At 41.7% G+C, this 20,278-nt stretch overlaps 1 protein-coding gene across 6 annotated transcripts in view; it reads right to left on the bottom strand.

Moving 5' to 3' along the window:
- The window catches only part of TMCC1 (transmembrane and coiled-coil domain family 1), a 202,867-nt gene that overhangs the window by 57,556 nt on the left and 125,033 nt on the right, over positions 1-20,278 (bottom strand). The window contains exon 1 of one of the 6 annotated variants that reach the window (XM_030568959.1): positions 3,869-3,981. The exons of the other annotated variants lie outside the window; for them this stretch is intronic. Coding sequence (XP_030424819.1) covers positions 3,869-3,898 — 30 coding nt within the window. The 5' untranslated portion in view covers positions 3,899-3,981. Of the gene's footprint in view, positions 1-3,868; positions 3,982-20,278 lie in introns of those variants that run through there. 6 annotated transcript variants of the gene reach the window in all.

Here is a 20,278-nt window from a genome sequence, read left to right as displayed (position 1 = left end):
TCGAAAAAGGTCATTGTGTTTCCGTGTAAACACTATCAGTTTTAATAGGTAAGTGAATGTATGTTACTAATCAATGAACCTTTAAGCAGTGAAAAGATGTGTTGGGATGGCTGCAACGTGGTTTAAATCGCCAACCATGTGGTGTGTCAGCCATCCTTAATGCTATAATGCTTGCAGTCAGGAGTACAGTTAGTACATAATATTCAAATGCCCCAAGGCAGAAAGAGGAAAAAAAACCTCTCAGAAGCTGAGTATCATAAAACAAAAGGCTGAGAAGGAAAAGGACCAAGCAAAACAGCAGGGATCCTTCATGAACTATCTTCTCTTTAATCCAAATAAAGATGGAAGCAGTTCACAGCATCCAGAAGAAGGAATTTTACTTGGAGAGGAGGTTAGCTCATATCTGCATGGAAGCAGTTTGGAACATCAAGACGAAGGTATATTACTTTGAGATGAGGGTAGCTCACATTCAAAAAAAAGCAGTTTGGAAACTTACTTCTAGATGAAGGCAGCTCACAGCCTCAGACTGATATGGAAGTGGAGAAAATTTATTCACCTTCAGAGAGACATGCAGAAATTGAAGTAAATGAAGTAGAAGGAAGAAAGGATGAGGAAATTACAAACAAATTACAGTATGGGGACCAAGCTTCATGGGCCAGATGTGACGACAGTGTGCGGCAAATTCTTGTGGAACATGGACCCGAACACGTTCATGAATTTTCCTTCCCTAAGGATGGAAATAAAATTCTCTGCTCAGCATTACAAGAGGAAATTCATTCATGAGGAAGAAATTCATTGAAACTGGTTCCAAAATTCAGTGTCAAAGGACACTGTTTTGCTTTTGATGCAATTGTTTAGAAATCAAGCAATTGGTACATCACTTACTGAAAATGGTTCAAAGGACTGGAAAAACATATCTTCAATATTGGAAAGAACTTGAATTATGATTGAAAAAAGGAAAAACTATCGATGAAAAAAAGTGTGAGAGATCAAGGAAAAAAGAATATTGAGCGTCTGTTTGCTTTAGTGAGAGTTCTCGGTGAGCAAAATTTCGCATTCCATGGCAGAAATGAAAAACTATGCATTCCACGTAATGGAAACTTTTAAAAATGTGTTGAATACCTAGCTTTATTTGATCCAGTCATGAAGGAGCATCGATGTAAAATAACTGATCATGAAACAGTTACTTAGGAAAAAATATGCAGAATGAACTGATTCAAATCCTAGCAAATGCCATTAAAAAGAAATTTGTAGAAGCTACCCATTCTGCAAAATATTTTTCAATAATACTGGGCTGTATACCAGATGTGAGTCATATTGAACAAATGACTGCGGTCATTCGTTTTGTGGATATGGAAAAAATCTGCATATGAAGATAATGCTGAAGTGCTCAGAAAGGAACATTTTTGGGTTTTGTACCACTGAAGATGCTGACTGGAGCATTTATGACTGAAATTATTCTACAAGAGCTTGAAACAATGTCATCATCTGTTGAAAACTTACATGGCCAAGGCTATGATAATGGGAGTAATATGAAGGGTAAAGACAATGGTGTGCAAAGGAGAATGATGGAATAGGGCATTTTTTGTTCCTTGCAGTGCACATTCTCTGAATTTGGTTCTCAGTGATGCTGCTAGATGCTGTTTGGAAGCAAGCAGGTTCTTTGACCTGGTGCAACGTGTTTATCTCAGGCTCAACATGCCATTGGGAGAATCTGACTTGCCATGTGAATTCTCTAACTGTGACACTTCACTCATTTTAAGGTCTAATATCCTTTTTGAGATTAACCTCAAGATTCCATGGCTTGCCTAGGGTGCCAGTTGCTGGCAGCTAGTCTAGGGCTGCCCCTGGTGCTGAGACTTAGTGACCTAATATAAAAATCTCAGAACTGCAACACCAAAGATAAACATTTTCTTAATGCACAGATCCCAATTCTGCAATAAAAATATTTTCTATCCTTTAAAGGTGACCTGCAAAGTGCTACCCCGTCCCTTTTCTTATAAACTTTAGAAACAGGAGGACTGCAAAGGATGATCTTTCTTCATGTTGGGAGAACTATAAGTAGGCCTGCAGGTTGTTTACTGAGAGATCTCAGCTGAACGGAATAAAAGGTGCTGAATCTTTAACAAAAACTTCCTTAAGTCAAAACATGACTTACTAAACTACACAGGTATCACCAAAAAGATTTTAGCAGATGGACTAAAAGGTCCTTCCCCTCTAAACAACTCAGCTTTCATTAGTCTCTCACACTAGTTCTCCAGTCAGAGCCTGCCAGCCTAGACATCATCTGAATTTCTAATTCAAAAAACCAAAACAATTATTTTTTAAAAAATTTCAGGCCTTCTTGATAAAGCATAAAAACTGACATGTGCACAAGCCCAATTTCTTTCCTTGCAAGTCACCTTTGGAGTTGTAATGGCTCAACATTCTAATCTGGTGATTTATCAGAGCAATAGAAAAGAAAGCATATTCAAATAAAAGCAAATAGTTTAAATGCTTTGGCTATTTTCACGTTCTGGCCCAACAAAGCAGCTCTGTGCTCTGCGAGCAAGAGCACAGAGGCCAATACAGTATGTCATTTTCATTCCTATGGATCTCCATTTATTTTGCAGCCACTGCTCCACCCCCACCCTCTGATATTTCCTGATACAAATTGTAGTTGGATGTTAAACTAGATGCAGCTACAGTAAGCTGACCTTTTATAACCTCTGAACAAATGGAGATGTGTCAGCATTGCTGACTCAAAAGAGGGAGCATTAAAAAACCCAATGGTTTCAAACAAAGCCTACATTGAAAACATTAACCATCAAGACAGAAAATAAATTAAGTTTAAAATCGCTGTGTGGAAAAATCTTTATTTGGATCCCACAAACTAATAAACATCGCATATTTTCACTACCAGTAGCATTAACACACAATTGTAGTTACTGCAAAAATAACAATCTTCACCTAGTTTTAAGAAGACAGTATTACTTGCCAGGAGTCAGAGAAGCATCACTGTTTTATTGTTCAAACACCTGGTTTCAAAGTCATCCATAAAGACTGCTTGTAAAACCAGGAGACAAAGGTGGAGGGATGCCAGAAGAGGTAGATTCTTGGCTTGAAGAGCAAGGAGTTACGTGAATAAACTGTCTACATACTAGGATCAGAATAAATTTTATGCTATTTAAAAAAAACAATCCTAATATTAAAGTAAGTATATTTGCTTCTTCTGGACCTACTGGCAGGCAAAACTGTGCTTTGCATTTTTTGTCAAATTCTGAACATTCTATGCTGCTTGAGATGCAAGTTCAGCATCTCTTTTGCGTACTGCTGCAGAAAAGTCTCGCCTCAGCTATCAAGGGGGAAAGAAAAGTCACTTACCATAGCTGGAACAGCCCTAAGAAGGAGCCAAAAGACAAGGACCTTTTGAATTAAAAATTATTTCTAGTAAGTCATCGAACCAAAACAGCTTTAATTTTGCACACAAGCCATCTCTCATCACGAGAGCCACTCACACAGTAAAACTGAACAAACCTTTTAAAAACAAGTAGTCCATCAGGAGCACAATTGGTTTTCTAATTTTTAATACTCAGAGTTGGGGCAACAACAGATAAGGCAATATACAAGTGTCAAGTCTCTCTCCTCACAAATCCAAAGAGATGAAGAAATGTGGTTATTCAGTTACACAATAGAAAGTACATGATATATATTTAATGTTGTTTCTTTCGTAGTAGTAAACAGCAGCCATTATACAGAATTTTAGCATGCAATAATAAAGTTGTAAGCTGTGCCTGACAGAAGTACTGAGCCTAGATATTCATAGCCATATTTACTAGCCATATTTACAACTCTATCACCACATTTGAGGAGAAAAGAAAAAACATACTGTTTCAGAAGAAGTCAATGAGGTTTCCATACTGGTTCTGAAGTAAGTGAAGGAATTTGCAGTCTACACAAATGCCTCTCCTTAGCTTGAACATGCTGTACTACGGAATGAGGTTAGCAGAGACAGGCTCCAGCCATGCTGGGCTGAATTCTACCCTGACAAAGCAGTGTCACTGTAATATGAAACAGGAGTACCCTGTGTATGTTGGCAAAAGCCCTGAATGGATATTCTAGAAATCAACAGCAACTCCAAACAAGTGAACTGCCCTCGTCACATGGACGCATCACAAACATTTCTGAGCCCACTAAAAATACTTCTAGACACTGACACAGACAGGAGGAGATTTGAAGTTAGGCTCTTGGTCTCTGAAAATTAATAAAGCAAGAGGGAAGGTGCTTCTTGTCAACTTGAAAGTGATCAGGGCAGCTATGAAAGAGTGTTTTTATAAATGGGGAAGAAAATGTTTTGCTGAAACATAGGTAGTGTCAAATGATCAGAGCAGAGGACTGAAAGCCAGAACTCCTAAATCCTCACCCCACATTTTACATCAATTTTGTCTGGGAAATGTGGGTAAACTATCTTCTGCCTTAGTTTCTCCATCTACAGGGCGGTGGGGGGGAAGAAGAGCGAGAGATTCTTTACTTCCCAGGCCCTTTAACAACAGATGCAGAAATGAGTAATCAAGTAGATTTAAGCACCTATAAGGTGAAGGACAGTGTGGAAAGTTGTGAATTATGTGGACAAGTTTGGCAAACAAAGTCATCATCGCCCCTTCTCCCAGAACTAAAAATATTTCGCCATTTTTAATCAGAGCATTTATGGAAAGCTTTGAATGGCTGAAAATGGGGTCACTGAGTGTGGAAAAGCTGCTATAACAAGGGTCGGCAACCCTTCAGAAGTGGTGTGCCGAGTCTTCAATTATTCATTCTAATTTAAGGTTTCATGTGCCAGTAGAACATTAACATTTTTAGAAGGTCTCTTTCCATAAGTCTCTAATATATAACTAGACTAAGGTTGTATGTAAAAGTAAATAAGGTTTTTAAAATGTTTAAGAAGCTTCATTTAAAAAATAAATTAAAAATGCAGAGCCCCCCAGACCGGTGGCCAGGACCCGGGCAGTGTGAGTGCCACTGAAAATCAGCTCACGTGTCATCTTCCACACGCGTGCCATAGGTTGCCTACCCCTGCGCTATAATCTCAGTCTTATTCACTACCCAAGTGGACAGAGGCTGCAAGTGCTTCTGCATGACCTCTTCTGGGCAATCTAGAAACCACGACAACAAGCTCTTGGAACCGGCTTCCAGTCTTAATTCTTAGGAAGACAGAACAGAATAGATTCTGAGGGCTCTAACATGGATACAGACCTCTTCCAAGAGGAAAAGGATTTAGACAAGAACTGTATCCTCTTAACTAGTAGACTAATGGGTGCCTTATGTGTTTTAGGGGGTCATTAGTTGAAAGTGAGGCAATGACTTATAAATCATTTTGGGGGGCTCGTGATCAGCTGCTTAATGATAAATGACCTTCAAAATAACCCCAACGAAAGGCAGACCCACCCTAAAGGAGGAAGTTATTTTAAGACATGTTAATTTATTGTCCAGACAGTACCAGAAGACAGCACCTGTGTTCAGTTAATTGCTAATCAGCTTGGCTGTCAGTAATGTATGACATCAAAGGATGGAGGTGGGGATCAGTGCCAAGAGAACATAGTGCATGATACACTTCCCTCATTCAAGAGCATGTCACCAACTCTGTGGATAGGTCATATACTGTTCATCTCAGGGCCTGTAACCATTATCTACTTCGCAGTGGTTCCAATAAACTTTTGAAATGCACAAATTCAGTTCCTGGTTTGGAGAGCTCCACTCCACGGTACACTCTGATGCCAAGCTAATTATTCCCACCAATCAAAATTTCCACATTTGGTAAGCATACTGGCCAAATAGTAACATGAGCTATTGCCCCGATTTAGAGAAAAAAATATTGGAAGACAGGCAGTATCTTCACAGAACAGTTAGATTGAGCTATAAAACTTGAGTGTTAACCCTGACTTGACTCTGTCCACACACAAATATCTAGGTCAAGTTAAGTGGAGCTTTAAGCTTGAGCTAACTGGCCGGGGTAAGGGTGGTGGGGTTGGGTATTGAAACTCGAGTGATGCTGATGCTCGAGTTAGTAATGCAGGTGTAATGCAACATCTCAAGTTACAAACTCGTCAGCAGCTAATACAATCATTGAGGCCATGGCTATACCCACACTTCACAGCGCTGCAACTTTCGCACTCAGGGGTGTGAAAAAACACCCCCCTGAGCGCTGCAAGATACAGCGCTGTAAAGCGTCAGTGTAATCAGTGCTGCATGCTACACCCGTAAAGGATGTGGTTTACATGCAGCGCTGGGAGAGCTGTCTCCCAGCGCTGCCGCTCCGACTACATTCACACTTCGCAGCGCTGCCGGGGCTAATCTACACCAGCAACAGTAAATCACTGCCGAGGCAGCGCTTTAACGTGCCTTGTGTGGTTGTGGCGCAGTGCTGGGAAAGAGCTCTCTCAGTGCTCTAACAAATACCACCTCAATGAGGGGCGTAGCTCCAGCACTGGGGCACTGTTTACATTGGTGCCTTACAGTGCTGAAACTTGCTGCATGCAGGGGTGTGTTTTTACACCCCATAGCAAGAAAGTTGCAGCACTGTAAAATGCCAGTGTAGACAAGCCCTCAGGCACCTGTAGCTGGCCTATAACAGCTGATTGGGGCTTGCAGGGCTCAGGCTAAGGGGCTGTTTCATTGTGGTGAAGATGTTTGGGCTTGGGGATGCTCCCACTTCGCAGGATCTTGGAGCCCAGGCTCTAGCCTGAGCCTGGAAGTCTACACCACAATGAAACAGCCCCTTAGCACAAGCCAGCTGGCATGGGCCAGCCACAGCTGTCTAACTGCAGTGTAGACATACTCTCATTGCAACTCCAGTGTTGTTCTGAAGTGTGGCCTCTCTCACTGAAGCTAGGCTGGCGTGAGTGCAGTAACAGACATGTACTAACTTGCACTAACATTGCAGTGAAGACAAGCCCAGGAACACCATCAGAAAACCTTCAGACATAACTGATGACTCAAAAAAACATGGGTGTGGAATATTAAGCACATGGGTTCTCCCCATGTCAAAACACAAGCCTGATTTTTTGCCTCACCTTCTACTCACCTTCTGGGTTTTACAAGTTTTAGGTGTCATTCCTCACTTCTCTGTCAGAGTGGTAACTACCTTCCACTATTCCATAGCAACCTCTGCAGGATGATCAAAGATGAAGTTGCTGAACTTTGAAGGGAACCTCATCCTGTTTCAGTGCCCAGATGCTGTGTGGCCAGTCCTTCAGGGCAGGCTCTTCATTTTACAATGTGCTGAAATGCCTTTCACCTCGGTCCCCAGTTGACTAGGTTTTAATATTTCTACTCATCTGGAAACGTAAACATTGGTGGTTTTATATCAGGAAGCTCTAAATATCGCTGTATGACTAAAGGGTATTTAAAACATGTTATAAAGAGCAATTACAGCAAATTAAAAATGCTGTTGATACAGCTTACATGGGTATATGTCCATGGTCTAACAAAATTAATTATCCACCCCAATTAAAGTAACTATTTCTCTCATCCCACTTTGCCTATCAGGAGGAGCCGTTCAGTTTTAATGACTGTGTTGGTAAGGTGGTGACTTTCCCAAGATGCAGCTGTTCTCAGAAGTTAGTGCTGTACATTGTAGAAGATTAGAGTTTGAGCAGGTGGCTACAGAAGCTTTTGGGACAGAGAACAACTAGAGGGCAAGTGAATATCCCTTAAACTAAACATTCCTATGTTCTGTTGGTATAAACATCAACCCATTGTAACCAGCCCTCAATTCCATTCTCTACAAACCACGCCCCCCCATACATGATTTGATCTGATTGTTGGATCTAGTAGCCTGGAGTATTTCTGTATATGACAATATTTAGTCTTCTTTGCTGACAGATCTACAGTCCTCTTATATCTTCAAGAAAACAAAACTGACCTGAAGCCTTATGTTCTTTGGTAGAAATATATAATCTGCAAGTTTTTGATTCCTGGATCAGTAGATGGGTTGAAGTCTGCTGCTGTGCGTATTTTAAAGATCCTTACTTGGAACCGGAAGAGGCCTTAGGTGATGGAGCTGGGCTGCAAGAGCACAGAGGTTAATCAGGATCCATCAGCCAACACAGCCTCCTGAATAAGGAACACCCAAGTCTTCAGCTCTTCTTCTTGGCTCACCGTAACAGCAAACCATGCGAGACTTTGTACTGCAGCACTTGATTTGTTGGCGCAAAGAAAGGGAGAGGAAACAGTGGGGCAGAGACAAGGATTAGTTCAAATACTGTGTCTCTGCTCACATACAGAGAGCAGGACAGGGTAACTCAGAAGGGCCCAGACACATGCAGAACTAGATCTGAAGAAGAGCTCCATGTAGCTCACAAGCTTCTCTCTTTCACCATCAGAAGTTGGTCCAATAAAAGATATTGCCTCACCCACCTTGTTTCTCTAATATCCTGGGGACCAGCCTGGTTATACTACCACAGCAAATTAGTATTTGGCAGTTACTAGCCATGCTGCTCAGTAGCTGTTTCTGAAGCTGTACAGCAAGTTTTCGAAGTAAGCCACCAGACAGGTGACACACCTAGTTACCCTCTCAGAGCATCTTGAGGGATGGCTGTAAGATTTCAAATACAGAAGTTAAAGACAGCCCTACGGACTCAGAGGCTGACTGATGTAAAACCAAGAAATGTGTCTGAAGTGAGGGCTGGATGGGCCATTACTTTGGATAGAAGCTGTCCATTTGTTTCACCACCAATGTAGGATCAGTCAACTATTAACTCAAGGGCTGGAATGATGCAAGCTGTGGAGATCCCAACTGTTTATTTGCCAACAGGGTTTTGAAGAGTTTGAAAGGATTGTGATGCTGCCATTCTTCTAAAGCTGTTAAGAGTTGAGGTGACACACTATGTATGATCACTCTATAAAGACTGAAATAACTAAGATCAAAGGGAAATGTTTATGCATATGTACATGCATGCTAAAAGTAGGGAAATCTGTACAAGGAACACTAGTAGACTTACTGCCTAGCAGTTTTTGTTGAAAGTTAGCCACAGAATTCCAAATACTATTTACAATGCTTTATACTACTTACAATAATTTCTGTGTGTATTTAAAGTTTATTTACTAAACTATGTGTCAGTCCCTTTGAAGTCTACTGAGAATCAACAACACTTACTTATCATGGCTTTACATACAACAGCCCTGAAGTTTAATTTTGTGTAATGGTTTCAGGAAACTTAAAAAATACACAATCCTAGTCTGTGCTTCAGCAAAGAATTAAGCTGAGGTGCAGGAAGACAGGGAATATAATAAAGTTATACATAATATTGCCTCAACGTTCCCCTAACCTTGTTACAAAACCTTTGAAAGAAAGTCCTTTGCAAAGGTGCTGCAAAGTTATATGCCTGTAGTGACTCATTTTGCATGACAAGAGGATTTCTTAAACTCCATTGGGGAAGCCAGGATATTTACACTTTTGGAAAATGGAATATTAGATTTGAGGGATATGCACACAACCTCGCATGGGATGCACTACTCAGGAAGGCTCCATGACTGCATGACCAGCCTCACAAGTCTGGGTCTGAGAAGGCAATATCTCATAATGGAGGAAAGACCTAGTTCTAGAGCTAAAGTGAATCTGCTGGCTATGGAGATTAGCTCTGAACAGCTAATTTATCTATCAGTGTTTGCCATGAAAATGACAGTCAACTTCAGGAGCATAGTCTAGACAGTGGATGATTAAAATATGCCAAATCTTCTTAGGGTATGCCTACACAGCAGCTGCGAAGTGTAATTCCCAGCACACACAGACATATATGCACTAGTTCTGCTTGAGTTAGTGCCTGCATAGCAGTGCAGTTGCACAGGTGGCAGCTCAGTCTAAGTGCTCAAGTAGGTACCCAGGTGGTCAGACAGGATTGTACTTGGATGGTCAGCCTAAGCCACCACAGCCTGGCCACACCACTATTTTTAGGCATTTGCTCTTGTGCTCAGAATTACATCTCTTAGTTGCTGTGTAGACACACCTTTAAAAAACAGTAACTGGAGTGACATGGTGATTTCCATCCAAAGTATTCTACTTTCTAGAGGGATAAATTCAGTTTGTGACTTGCACAAGGTCATAGTGCTAGTCAGTGGCATATTAAAGGATGGCCTCCAGGAGTCCTGACTTCCAGTCCTTGTTCTGACTCCTTAATAACTCTCCCTGGCTCAAAAACTGATTTTTCAAAGCAAAGAACATATTATGTCTAAAATATGTACTTGCTCCTTGAGAGTTTTCATCATAACTATTAATGGAAATGGCTCCTTTGATTAGTTGAAAAGCTTAATCATAAACTTTAACAACTAAGAGTACACAAGAAAAATTACACACTTAAGCCTTACCCAGGAGAGGTATAAGTGGTGCATGAAAATGCACTCTCAAAAGTTAGTCTGGTGCCTAATTCCACAGGGGTTTTCTTATGCTGTCAAAAACAGAACTAATTTCTACATTGACAGATAGAGTTTCAAATCAAAATATCCACTGATCCCACTTACATAACTGAAAGCTACTTTTCTTTGGCATAATGCATAAAATCTAGCATAATTTACTTGTCTTTTTATAAATGTAATATAAACATTGGTTGCTAATTATTCAGTAATGACATTAATTGGAAGAAAAGGTTTATACCACTTAAAGAAGCCTCTGCTGCATAAGAAGCCTCTGCTGAAATATCATCAAGGTTGCCAAGACATCAACACCATTGTTTACAAACAGGCTATTTAATCTTTCAATTAATTAGCCCTTGGAACAGAGCTGTGATTTAATCTAGAAATCAGGTTTGCTCAGAAAGGAAGCAGATGAAATTCTTGACTGTTAATCCTTAGTAACATGAAATATGTGACTAGAAAGCATGACAAGGTAGTACTTGACACAATATGGGATTTCCCCCATCATGATAAACAGAGGGAAAAAAGTAAATACATAATTATATAAGTTAAAATATGAAATACATAAAATATAATGCTTTTATGACAACTCAGACCTGCCCTCTCTTCTGTATCACTGGTGGAATTTGTGAGAACTGTGTGAAGTTTCCCTTTTCAGTCCCTCTCAGCTATTCATCTCTTTGGGCAAGCTTCAAAAGGCCAGTATGTAAACGGAGGCTATCTCCATGAGGAATATTATAGCAACGACCACCTTCCTTTTTTCATTTCAGCATCTAAGATAAACAGCTATGTACTATTACATGCAGCTCCATTTGACCTATATCCAAGAACAATGTATTTTTCTTTGCTCCCCTTCCCCTCCCTTCCAGTGTTCATAAATTCACTTTTTCAGTCCATTTGTGAAGGATAGAGAGAATGAGGAATTAAAAAACAACAAACAGTGCGCACCCAGCCTCACCCTTCACTGTAGTGGGCCTCCCTGTAACCTCCCGTGTTACTGTAACAAATTACCTAAAATAAATGAAAGGAAATTCATGGAGGTATAATGACCTCAATAGTACTGTGACAAAGATACACACAGGTTAGTTAGCAAAGGTCACCAGCTCATTTGAATTCCATTCATTATTAGCTTATGTCGCTAATCAGAATGTGAGAATTACTAAACATCTTTAAGCTTCACCTGTATTTAAACTGTTCACTGTGCAGTCACAGAAGATGTATGGAAAGAATTAATAATATTTGAAGTGCCAGTATGATCAGCAAAGTACTCATGTAGTAAAGATCAATAAATCCGCTCCCTGTGGGTATTTTGAGGCATAGCTTTATGACTCATACAGGTTTTCAATCCTGATAGCACTGCAAAGCCAGTACATCTATGTGGGAGCTGGATTCTATTCTATTTCACATATAATCATTAAAGTTCCAACTTCAGAATTACTGGTAATCAATGTTCCCTCTAATTTTTTACATCCATGTGCGGAATGAATTTTGTCACGTGTGGCTGAGGGGTTTGGCATGTGGGAGAGGGTTGGGTCTGCCGGGGGTGAGGATTCCAGCTGGGGGGTGTGGGCTCTGGGGTGGGGCCAGGGATGAAGGTGGGGTGCAGGAGGGACAGGGGCAGAGGGTTGGGGTGCAGAAGGTCAGGGTTCCAGCTGGGGTTGTGGCCTCTGGGATGGAGCTGGGGATGAGAGGTTTGGGGTGCAGGCCTACCTAGGGGCTGCGACAGGGAGAGAGGACTCCCCCCAGCTCTCTCTTGCCACAGCAGCTGGGGCGAGAGGTGCCTCTCCGTGGCTGCTGCAGCTCCAGGGCTGGGGGAGAGGCGCCTCTCCCCACTTGCGCGGCCCTTGATAGCCTGCTACATTGCAGCACAGCTTAGAGGGAACTTTGCTGGTAATGTGTGCGCCATCAAAAATCCAGCTTGACTTTCAGATCCCAGGGGGAGCTTTCACGCCAATGGTTAGAAAAACATTTTCACTTATAAACTGGCAAATTCGATCCTGAAGTCACTAAGGGGAAAAAATGGAACTCCATGATATCATTTAAGAAACATTTCCAAAAGTATAACCACACTTAAAAAAAATTATCGACCCACATTTCCAAAGCATACAATACCCTAAGTTCAGGGCCTAGAGGCAATTACATGCATGGCAATTTGGACCAGTAGATTTTCCTTCTGTGAAAACCCCCCACCAGTGTGGATAGTGGAATTATACTTCCCTTCTCATTCATATTAGAGGCAGCATGACAAACACAAACTCTTCTAGGGAGGATGCCTTTTGCTACTACTTCAGTCTGTAAAGTACATTCATAGAAATCTCTGCTCTAGAGAAATCTAGATCTCATGTATCTACTTTTTCAGTTTGGTGGGGACATATTTTGAAACACATTTTTCTCGATTCTGAATCCTTGCAGCTATGCCAGACTCACTGCATTCTGAGGTGGCTCCTTTAAAAGCCAGGGTAGAATTATTGCCAAAACAAACTAAGAGCCCCTTTGACTTCAGTTATTAGTTTTTCCACTTTCACAAAGTTGCCTTAATCCCCTCTCATTTCTGTTACTGATAGCCACCAACGTGATTACTTTTATTTTATTAAAGGTATGTTTAAATAACTGAAAAACTATCATAGAGCAAAGAGACTAGGAAGAGCTGCAGCAAAAGTAGAGGATGAAGCACAAGATGTAGCAGGCAGTACACAGCAACCATTAAAGGTCTGACTTTTTTTCTTCTGCTACATTGCTATTGAACAAGAACAAAACTTTGCTTTTATCTGGATAATCAACCTAACAATTCAGAACAGGACTCTCAGGGACAAGCTGAGGGACTTATATGATTATCAAACTTTACCTATATGCTAAAGTGAAGTCACAATGACTTGAAAGTGGACTGAAAGATTATTAGTTTGCCAAAAACTGAGTTCAAGGTTCTGTGTTTATAATTTTGTAACAAACATCTGACATCACTGACACCTAAAACAGAGCAGGGAGCTGAACTCCCTGCTCTGCTTTAGGAGTTACTGATGTTATCACTGGAGAAACAGAATCCTGACTTGGCAGATAAATGACAGAAAATAATTGGAGTGGAATTTCAACTTTTTCTTGCTGTAAGGCAGTGTTTCTCAAACCGGGGTTGCCACTTGTGTAGAGAAAGCCCCTGGCAGGCCGGGCCGGTTTGTTTACCTGCCCCATCCACAGGTCCGGCTGACTGCAGCTCCCACTGGCCGTGGTTCACTGCTCCAGGCCAATGGGGGCTGCTGGAAGCAGCGGCCAATAAGTCCCTTGGCCCGCGCCACTTCCAGTAGTCCCATTGGCCTGGAGCAGCAAACCATGGCCAGTGGGAGCCGTGATTGGCTGGACCTACGGACAGGACAGGTAAACAAACCGGCCCAGCCCACCTGGGGTTTTCCCTACACAAGTGGCGACCCCAGTTTGAGAAACACTGCTGTAAGGAATATTTTTCAAACCCAGGCCCCAAACCTAGCAAAAGTTTTATTCATAGAATGATCACATACTGACCAAATATTATTTGAGGCGCCACACAAACTAGCTCCTACAAGATCAGATCTCCCATACAAGGCATTTTCCCACCACTAGGCATAGATAGGACTTTCATCTGTAAATTGTGCAATGAATTAACAATATGAGTTTGCAGTCCTGATTAAAGAACTTGTTTGGCATTGAAGTTCAGATAATCTAAGATGTTTATTCCCCTATGTACCACAGTATCCGCGGCAAAGAGCCTCTACAGTCACTCAGTGTAAGAGTCGGGGAGGAAGGAGGGAGGGAGAGGAGTCGGACTAGAAATATAACTGATCTCTTGCTGATGACCAACAGGCCAGTCTGACATCAGGACCCTCAAATACTCTCATTCTATGATAGCAGTATGGAAGGGTTAATCCGAGATAAAAGTGGAACCATTTTCTTAAAAGAGAACTGTATTTGATCCCAGTATCAGATTCTTCCTCTATTGGGGTCCTACATCCTGCCCTTCAAGAGGAATGACTTGATCTAATAGTACTTGGGAACTGGAAAAGAAACTATGTTAAAAAAAATAATATATTTATTAGGGTTAGTGTTTAAAACCACACTGACAAGAGAGAGCCAACCTATTCTAGCAGCAGAGGAATGAAGAGCAACCTAGCAATGGTAAGATGTCAAACCCACTTTAGATGTAAGGTAGTGTTGGAAATCCAGTCCAAAAGCACCACTGCAGAAGAGGAAATACAAGCTGGTCTGAGGAAATTGTAGACCAATCAATGATAAATATGAGACAAGTCAGCATTATTTCAGTGCGATATTTCAAGTGTTTGGGAAGCTGGTTCCAACTTACCATCTCTCTCCCGTGGCAGTTTTGGATTGCATAGCATTTCACTGCAGCTTCCCTCAATTTTCTCCCTCTAGCTTCCTTTGGTCCTGACCTCCTTACCTCTGTGCAAACAGCTTTATGGTGGGTGTCATGCTCTGGTGCTAATGGAGGGGACCTCATAGTGAAGACCAGCCTATACCAATAAAGATTTAGTATACATCGCAGCTCAGCTTTTCAGCAGTACAAATGGCTCTGAAAAGAAAGCTACAGCTACAGTGATCAGCCTCTAGGTGCAGGGCTGCCAGACATCCTGGTTCCCAGGGGAAGGTGGGGGGAGGGGAAAGAAGAGAGGAGGGAGGTTGCTATCTTTGTGATCTTTCACTGTTTTACTTTCCTGCTGCAGTATGTTGATGCAGTTGTATGAAAGAAAATCATAGGATTTTAGAATTCAACAGGCCTTGATTAGTGTTCAAAATACATTGGTGGGGGGAAATATTATGGTGCTTATTTTTATTTTTTAAAATAGTGCTCACTAATGCTAAGTTAACTGAACCTCAGATCATGCTAAATTCTCAGCATAGCTACATCCAAATTCTGGGCTGAGTAAGGTCACCAGAGCTATCTATAAAGGATTTTCTAGTTCACGAACAACAAAAACAATAAAAAAAGGGAATGCATAATCTGTCTGTTTACTGCAACTACTTTATTCAAGTAGCATTACTGAGGAATTTAAGGGAGTTAGGTGTCCAGCTCTCATTGAAATTTCATCATTTTCAGTAACAATTCACTCCTGCACAAAAATCTTCAGAAAGTAAAGACGGGATAGGCCTGAGCAGATGCGGCCTTTAGGAGTTACCATAATAAACAAATAGTATAAATATTACACAGAGCTTCACTGAACAGAGACAGATGACTTGAATGGTGATGAGGTGACTAAGCACAAAGTATTTTACGAACTCAAGGCAACAGACTAAGTAATGTGAGTATGTATTCCAGGGAGGTTTTAGCAGCAAAGGGTTGCCTCTCCCAGAGGTAACTCCAGCACAACGAAGGCATACAGCACTGAAAACGTACACGCTTTTTCACAGGTCTGCAAAAGAAAACAGCAGAGGAATGCTATACTCAAAACAGTTTGTATGAAGATGCCAAATACATGGAAGTGAAGGAGAAGAAGGAAATAAATTGCTCAGCAGGTATCAGAGGGGTAGCCGTGTTAGTCTGGATCTGTAAAAGCAGCAAAGAATCCTGTGGCACCTTATAGACTAACAGATGTACTAACAGATATATGCATCTGACGAAGTGGGTATTCACCCACGAAAGCTCATGCTCCAAAATGTCTGTTAGTCTATAAGGTGCCACAGGATTCTTTGCTGCTTGCTCAGCAGGACACTGTTGGAGTTCTGTTGACCAATTAATCAGGAGGATTTAATAAGAAGCCAACAAAGGGCAAATACACAGTGCAACTTTGGGAAAGGCATGTAGAAACAACTGATCCATCATAATCCAGCAAAAAAAAAAAAAAGAAAAAAAAAAGAAAAAAAAAGAAAAAAGAAGTTAATGGGTCTACTTCAAAATTACTGGCTTTGGGGATGATTTTAATTACGCTATATGTAATGTAGGCTCTAATGCCAAGCTCACTCAAGCATCATATGGGCATTTATCAATTATATTGTTTTAACTGAATTAATGGCTACATAGCATCATTAATTGTGAAGAAACTGATTTTATGGAACTGAAAATTTCATACCACCTAACATCAGATTAGAAAAGACAGCAGCAATAAGATTTCGAATGCCACACAGTATCCCTTAAGTTTTTTGATAATATAGAGTAACTTTAGTGACACCAAATACCAAACACATACTGAAAATAAAGATTTGTTAAGCGGTGCATGTAACTGTGAAGTGTTGAAGAGCAAAACTAACTAGTTACAACAATTTCTCTTTAACAAAATGTAAATTAAATTACAAAATGTAAAAAAAAGAGCAAAAAAAGTAACATTTTAGGTTGGCTAGTACCATTATCCTGACAAATGCAACTGATACAATCTGATACTGAAGAATTTAGGTGTAAGTGAGGTAATAACAGGAGTGGCTCCTGAGAAATGGTACAACAGAATGAAAAAACACCCACAGGGTGAAATGTGACAAGACACAGAAAATTCAAAGACTGTATCTAGAAATTGCACAATAGCTTGGAACAAGCAGTTTAAGGCACCATGCTCAGCAAAAGGATAGCGCATCAAAAATACCAGTAATGTAAGCTGCCTGATATCAAGAAGTGATTATACATTTAACTTACTAAATGCTTGTTTCATACTTGAGATAGTTCAAAGAGCTTCTGCAACCTGAGTTAACTTTTATAACATGATATGACACAGGAGTCAGTACATAATCAGCTGTACTTTGTATTAATGGCTAAGTCATCTTTAGGAAAGCTTAAGGCTCAAGGTCTCCTCTTGATTTCTACACCAAGGTATTATCTGTGTGTGGCAGGAGATTTTCTTTATGTACTTTTCAACCTGGGATTCTCCCAGTTTCCCCAAAAATAAAACCAAACAAACAAAAAATCTAAATTTTTCCAAATTGTGCCAGTAGGTGGAACTTGGCTTCCTTTATTCTGAAACCAAACAGCCTGTGTAAGAGAGTTACCACATAGGCCATTTAGAATATCTGCATACTACTCCAGTACTGGTAAGGAAAGAAAAGCTCTCCCACCCCCACAGGGGTGTATCATATCTTGGGTAATCCAGCACTATACAGCTGTCAGCAAGAAATTGATCCAAGCTCCATAAGTATGGAGACTACTTTTTGAACTAGAGATAATGCAGCACACAGTATCAAACAATCCGTCTTCCTGGGGGGTGGAGGGTAAGGTTTACAAACCTAGTCTGTCCACTATAAGCTTTTCCTCCACTTAACACATGATGTAATGTTGAACTTTATCCCCTCCATCTCCATAACTGTACTTTCACCAATACATCAAACTGCAGTTCTGCAATACGATGAGGCATATACTGTATATGGACTTCAACAAGCTGTTTGTACAAAGAAACTGAAGTACATCAAACTATCAACTAAAATAGCGTTCTTCCCAATAAATGAATTTATTTAGAAAAGATCTCTTGGTTAAAAGTGTATTAAAACTCCAAAGAACCTATCTGGAAACATCAGTGCAGCAAGCTTTGTTTCAGTCCATTTTATAAAAATCCAAGCTCTAATCTACTTAAAAAAACACCAGAATGCAAATGTCTTAATGAAAAAAATTAATTAAAGCCAAAACATTGTAAGCAAGTAAGTAAAGAAAGGTAACTTTCAGAAGAACAGCCAGTCACATTTTCCTGGGAGATGAGGATAGAGGACTACGCGCAAGTCTACACTTAAAACTCTGCATCAGCACAGCTGCACCAATAAAGCTGCGCTACTGTAGCGCTTTAATGAAGATGCTCTAAGCCAATGGGAAAGAGCTCTCCCATCAGCGTAGTTAATCCACCTGTTCAAGAGCCAGTAGCTATATCAGCAGGAGCTGCTCTCCAACCAACTTAGTATTATCTACACAGGGGGCTCAGCTGGTAAAACTACATTGCTATGGGGTGTGGATTTTTCACACCCAAGCCAGGGCTGGCAGGTGACTGACTGCCTGCGTGCCAGGCTGGGGGTGGGGTGGGGGGGTGTTGGGATTGCGGTGCTGATTTTGTTGTTAGCGACAAAAGGGAAAATGGAATGTTTGAAGTAACATATTTCAGGTATTCTCTACGTGGATTCATTTTTCACTAGCCCCTTCCAGAATGTTTTGGACCTTTGTAGAATGTTGTGGAACCTTCCAGACTTTGAGAACTACATTTTCCTTGCATCTCTTAGAAAGTTGTCAGCCACACCTTTGCAGGTATACAAGAGGTGGAGTGTCGCCAGTCACTGAGATATAAGAATGAAGTGAAGTGAGAGCCCAGCTGTGATATCATGAACCTTGTTTATTTGTGTAATTAAATTAATGGAGATATCCTATCTCCTAGAACTGGAAGGGACCTTGAAAGGTCATCGAGTCCAGCCCCCTGCCTTCACTAGCAGGACCAAGTACTGATTTTGCCCCATATCCCTAAGTGGCCCTCTCAAGGATTGAACTCACAACCCTAGATTTAGCAGGCCAATGCTCAAACCATTGAGCTATCCCTCCCCACCAAATGGACTTGTGTTTTAAGACTAGAAGAGTGTAAGCAGTGACTAAGAGGTAAGGTTGCCAACTTTCTACTGGCACAAAGCCGAACACCCTTTCCCCACCCCTTCTCCAACGCCCCACCCCCACTCACTCCTCCTCTCTCCATCACTCGCTTTCCCTCACTCTCACTTGCTCATTTTCACCGGGCTGGCTCAAGCAATTGGGGTATGGGAGTGGATGAGGGCTCTTGATGGGGGTGGGGGTGGGCTCCGGGCTGGGGTAGGGGGTTGAAGTGTGGGAGGGGGCACGGACTGTGGGAGGAAGTTTTGGTGCGGGGGGCACCCAGGGCTGGGGGAAGGAGTGGGGTGCAGGCTGTGGGCAGCACTTACCTCAATCAGCTCTCAGAAGCAGCGGCATGTCCCCTCTCTGGCTCATATATGGAGGTGCAGCCAGGCGGCTCTGCACACGGCCCTGTCTGCAGGTGTCACTCCCATTGGCTGAGGTTCTGCCAATGAGAGCTGCAGAGCCAGCGCTGAGGGCGGGGACAGTGCGTGGAGCCCCTTGGCTGACCCTATGTCTAGGAGCCCAAGGGAGCTGCAGGGAGCCTGTCTTAGGCCCACTGCACTGCTGACTGGACTTTTAAAGGCCCGGTCAGTTCTGGGCAAAAACCGGACACCTGGCAACCCTAAATAAAGGACATAGATACAGATTCATAGATTCTAAGGTCAGAAGGGACCAATGTGATAATCTAGTCCGACCCCCTGCACAAAGCAGGCCACAGAACCCTACCCATCCAGTTCTATAACAAACCCCTAACCTATCCCTGAGTTATTGAAGTCTTCAAATTGTGGTTTGAAGACCTCAAGCTGCAGAGAATCCATCAGCAAGTGACCCGTGCCTCACGCTGCAGGGGAAGGCGAAAAACCTCCAGGGCCTCTGCCAATCTGCCCTGGAGGAAAATTCCTTCCCGACCCCAAATATGGCGATCAGCTAAACCCTGAGCATGTGGGCAAGACTCACCAGCCAGCATCCAGGAAAGAATTCTCTGTTGCAACTCAGATCCCACCCCCATCTAACGTCCCATCACAGATCATTGGGCCTATTTACCTGCTAATCATCAAAGATCAATTGCCAAAATTAGGCTCTCTCATCATACCATCCCTTCCACAAATTTATCAAGCTTAATCTTAAAGCCAGATATGTCTTTTGCCCCCACTACTCCCCTTGGAAGGCTGTTCCAGAACTTCACTCCTCTAATGGTTAGAAACCTTCGTCTAATTTCAAGTCTAAACTTCCTAGTGTCCAGTTTATACTCAGTCGTTCTTGTATCACATTGGTACTAAGCTTAAATAATTCCTCTCCCTCCCTAATATTAATCCCTCTAATATATTTATAAAGAGCAAGCATATCCCCCCTCAGCCTTCTTTTGGCTAG

Source organism: Gopherus evgoodei, chromosome 7 (genome assembly GCF_007399415.2).
Source record: "Gopherus evgoodei ecotype Sinaloan lineage chromosome 7, rGopEvg1_v1.p, whole genome shotgun sequence".
Taxonomy (NCBI): domain Eukaryota; kingdom Metazoa; phylum Chordata; order Testudines; family Testudinidae; genus Gopherus; species Gopherus evgoodei.
This window is presented reverse-complemented; position numbering and strand designations above follow the sequence as displayed.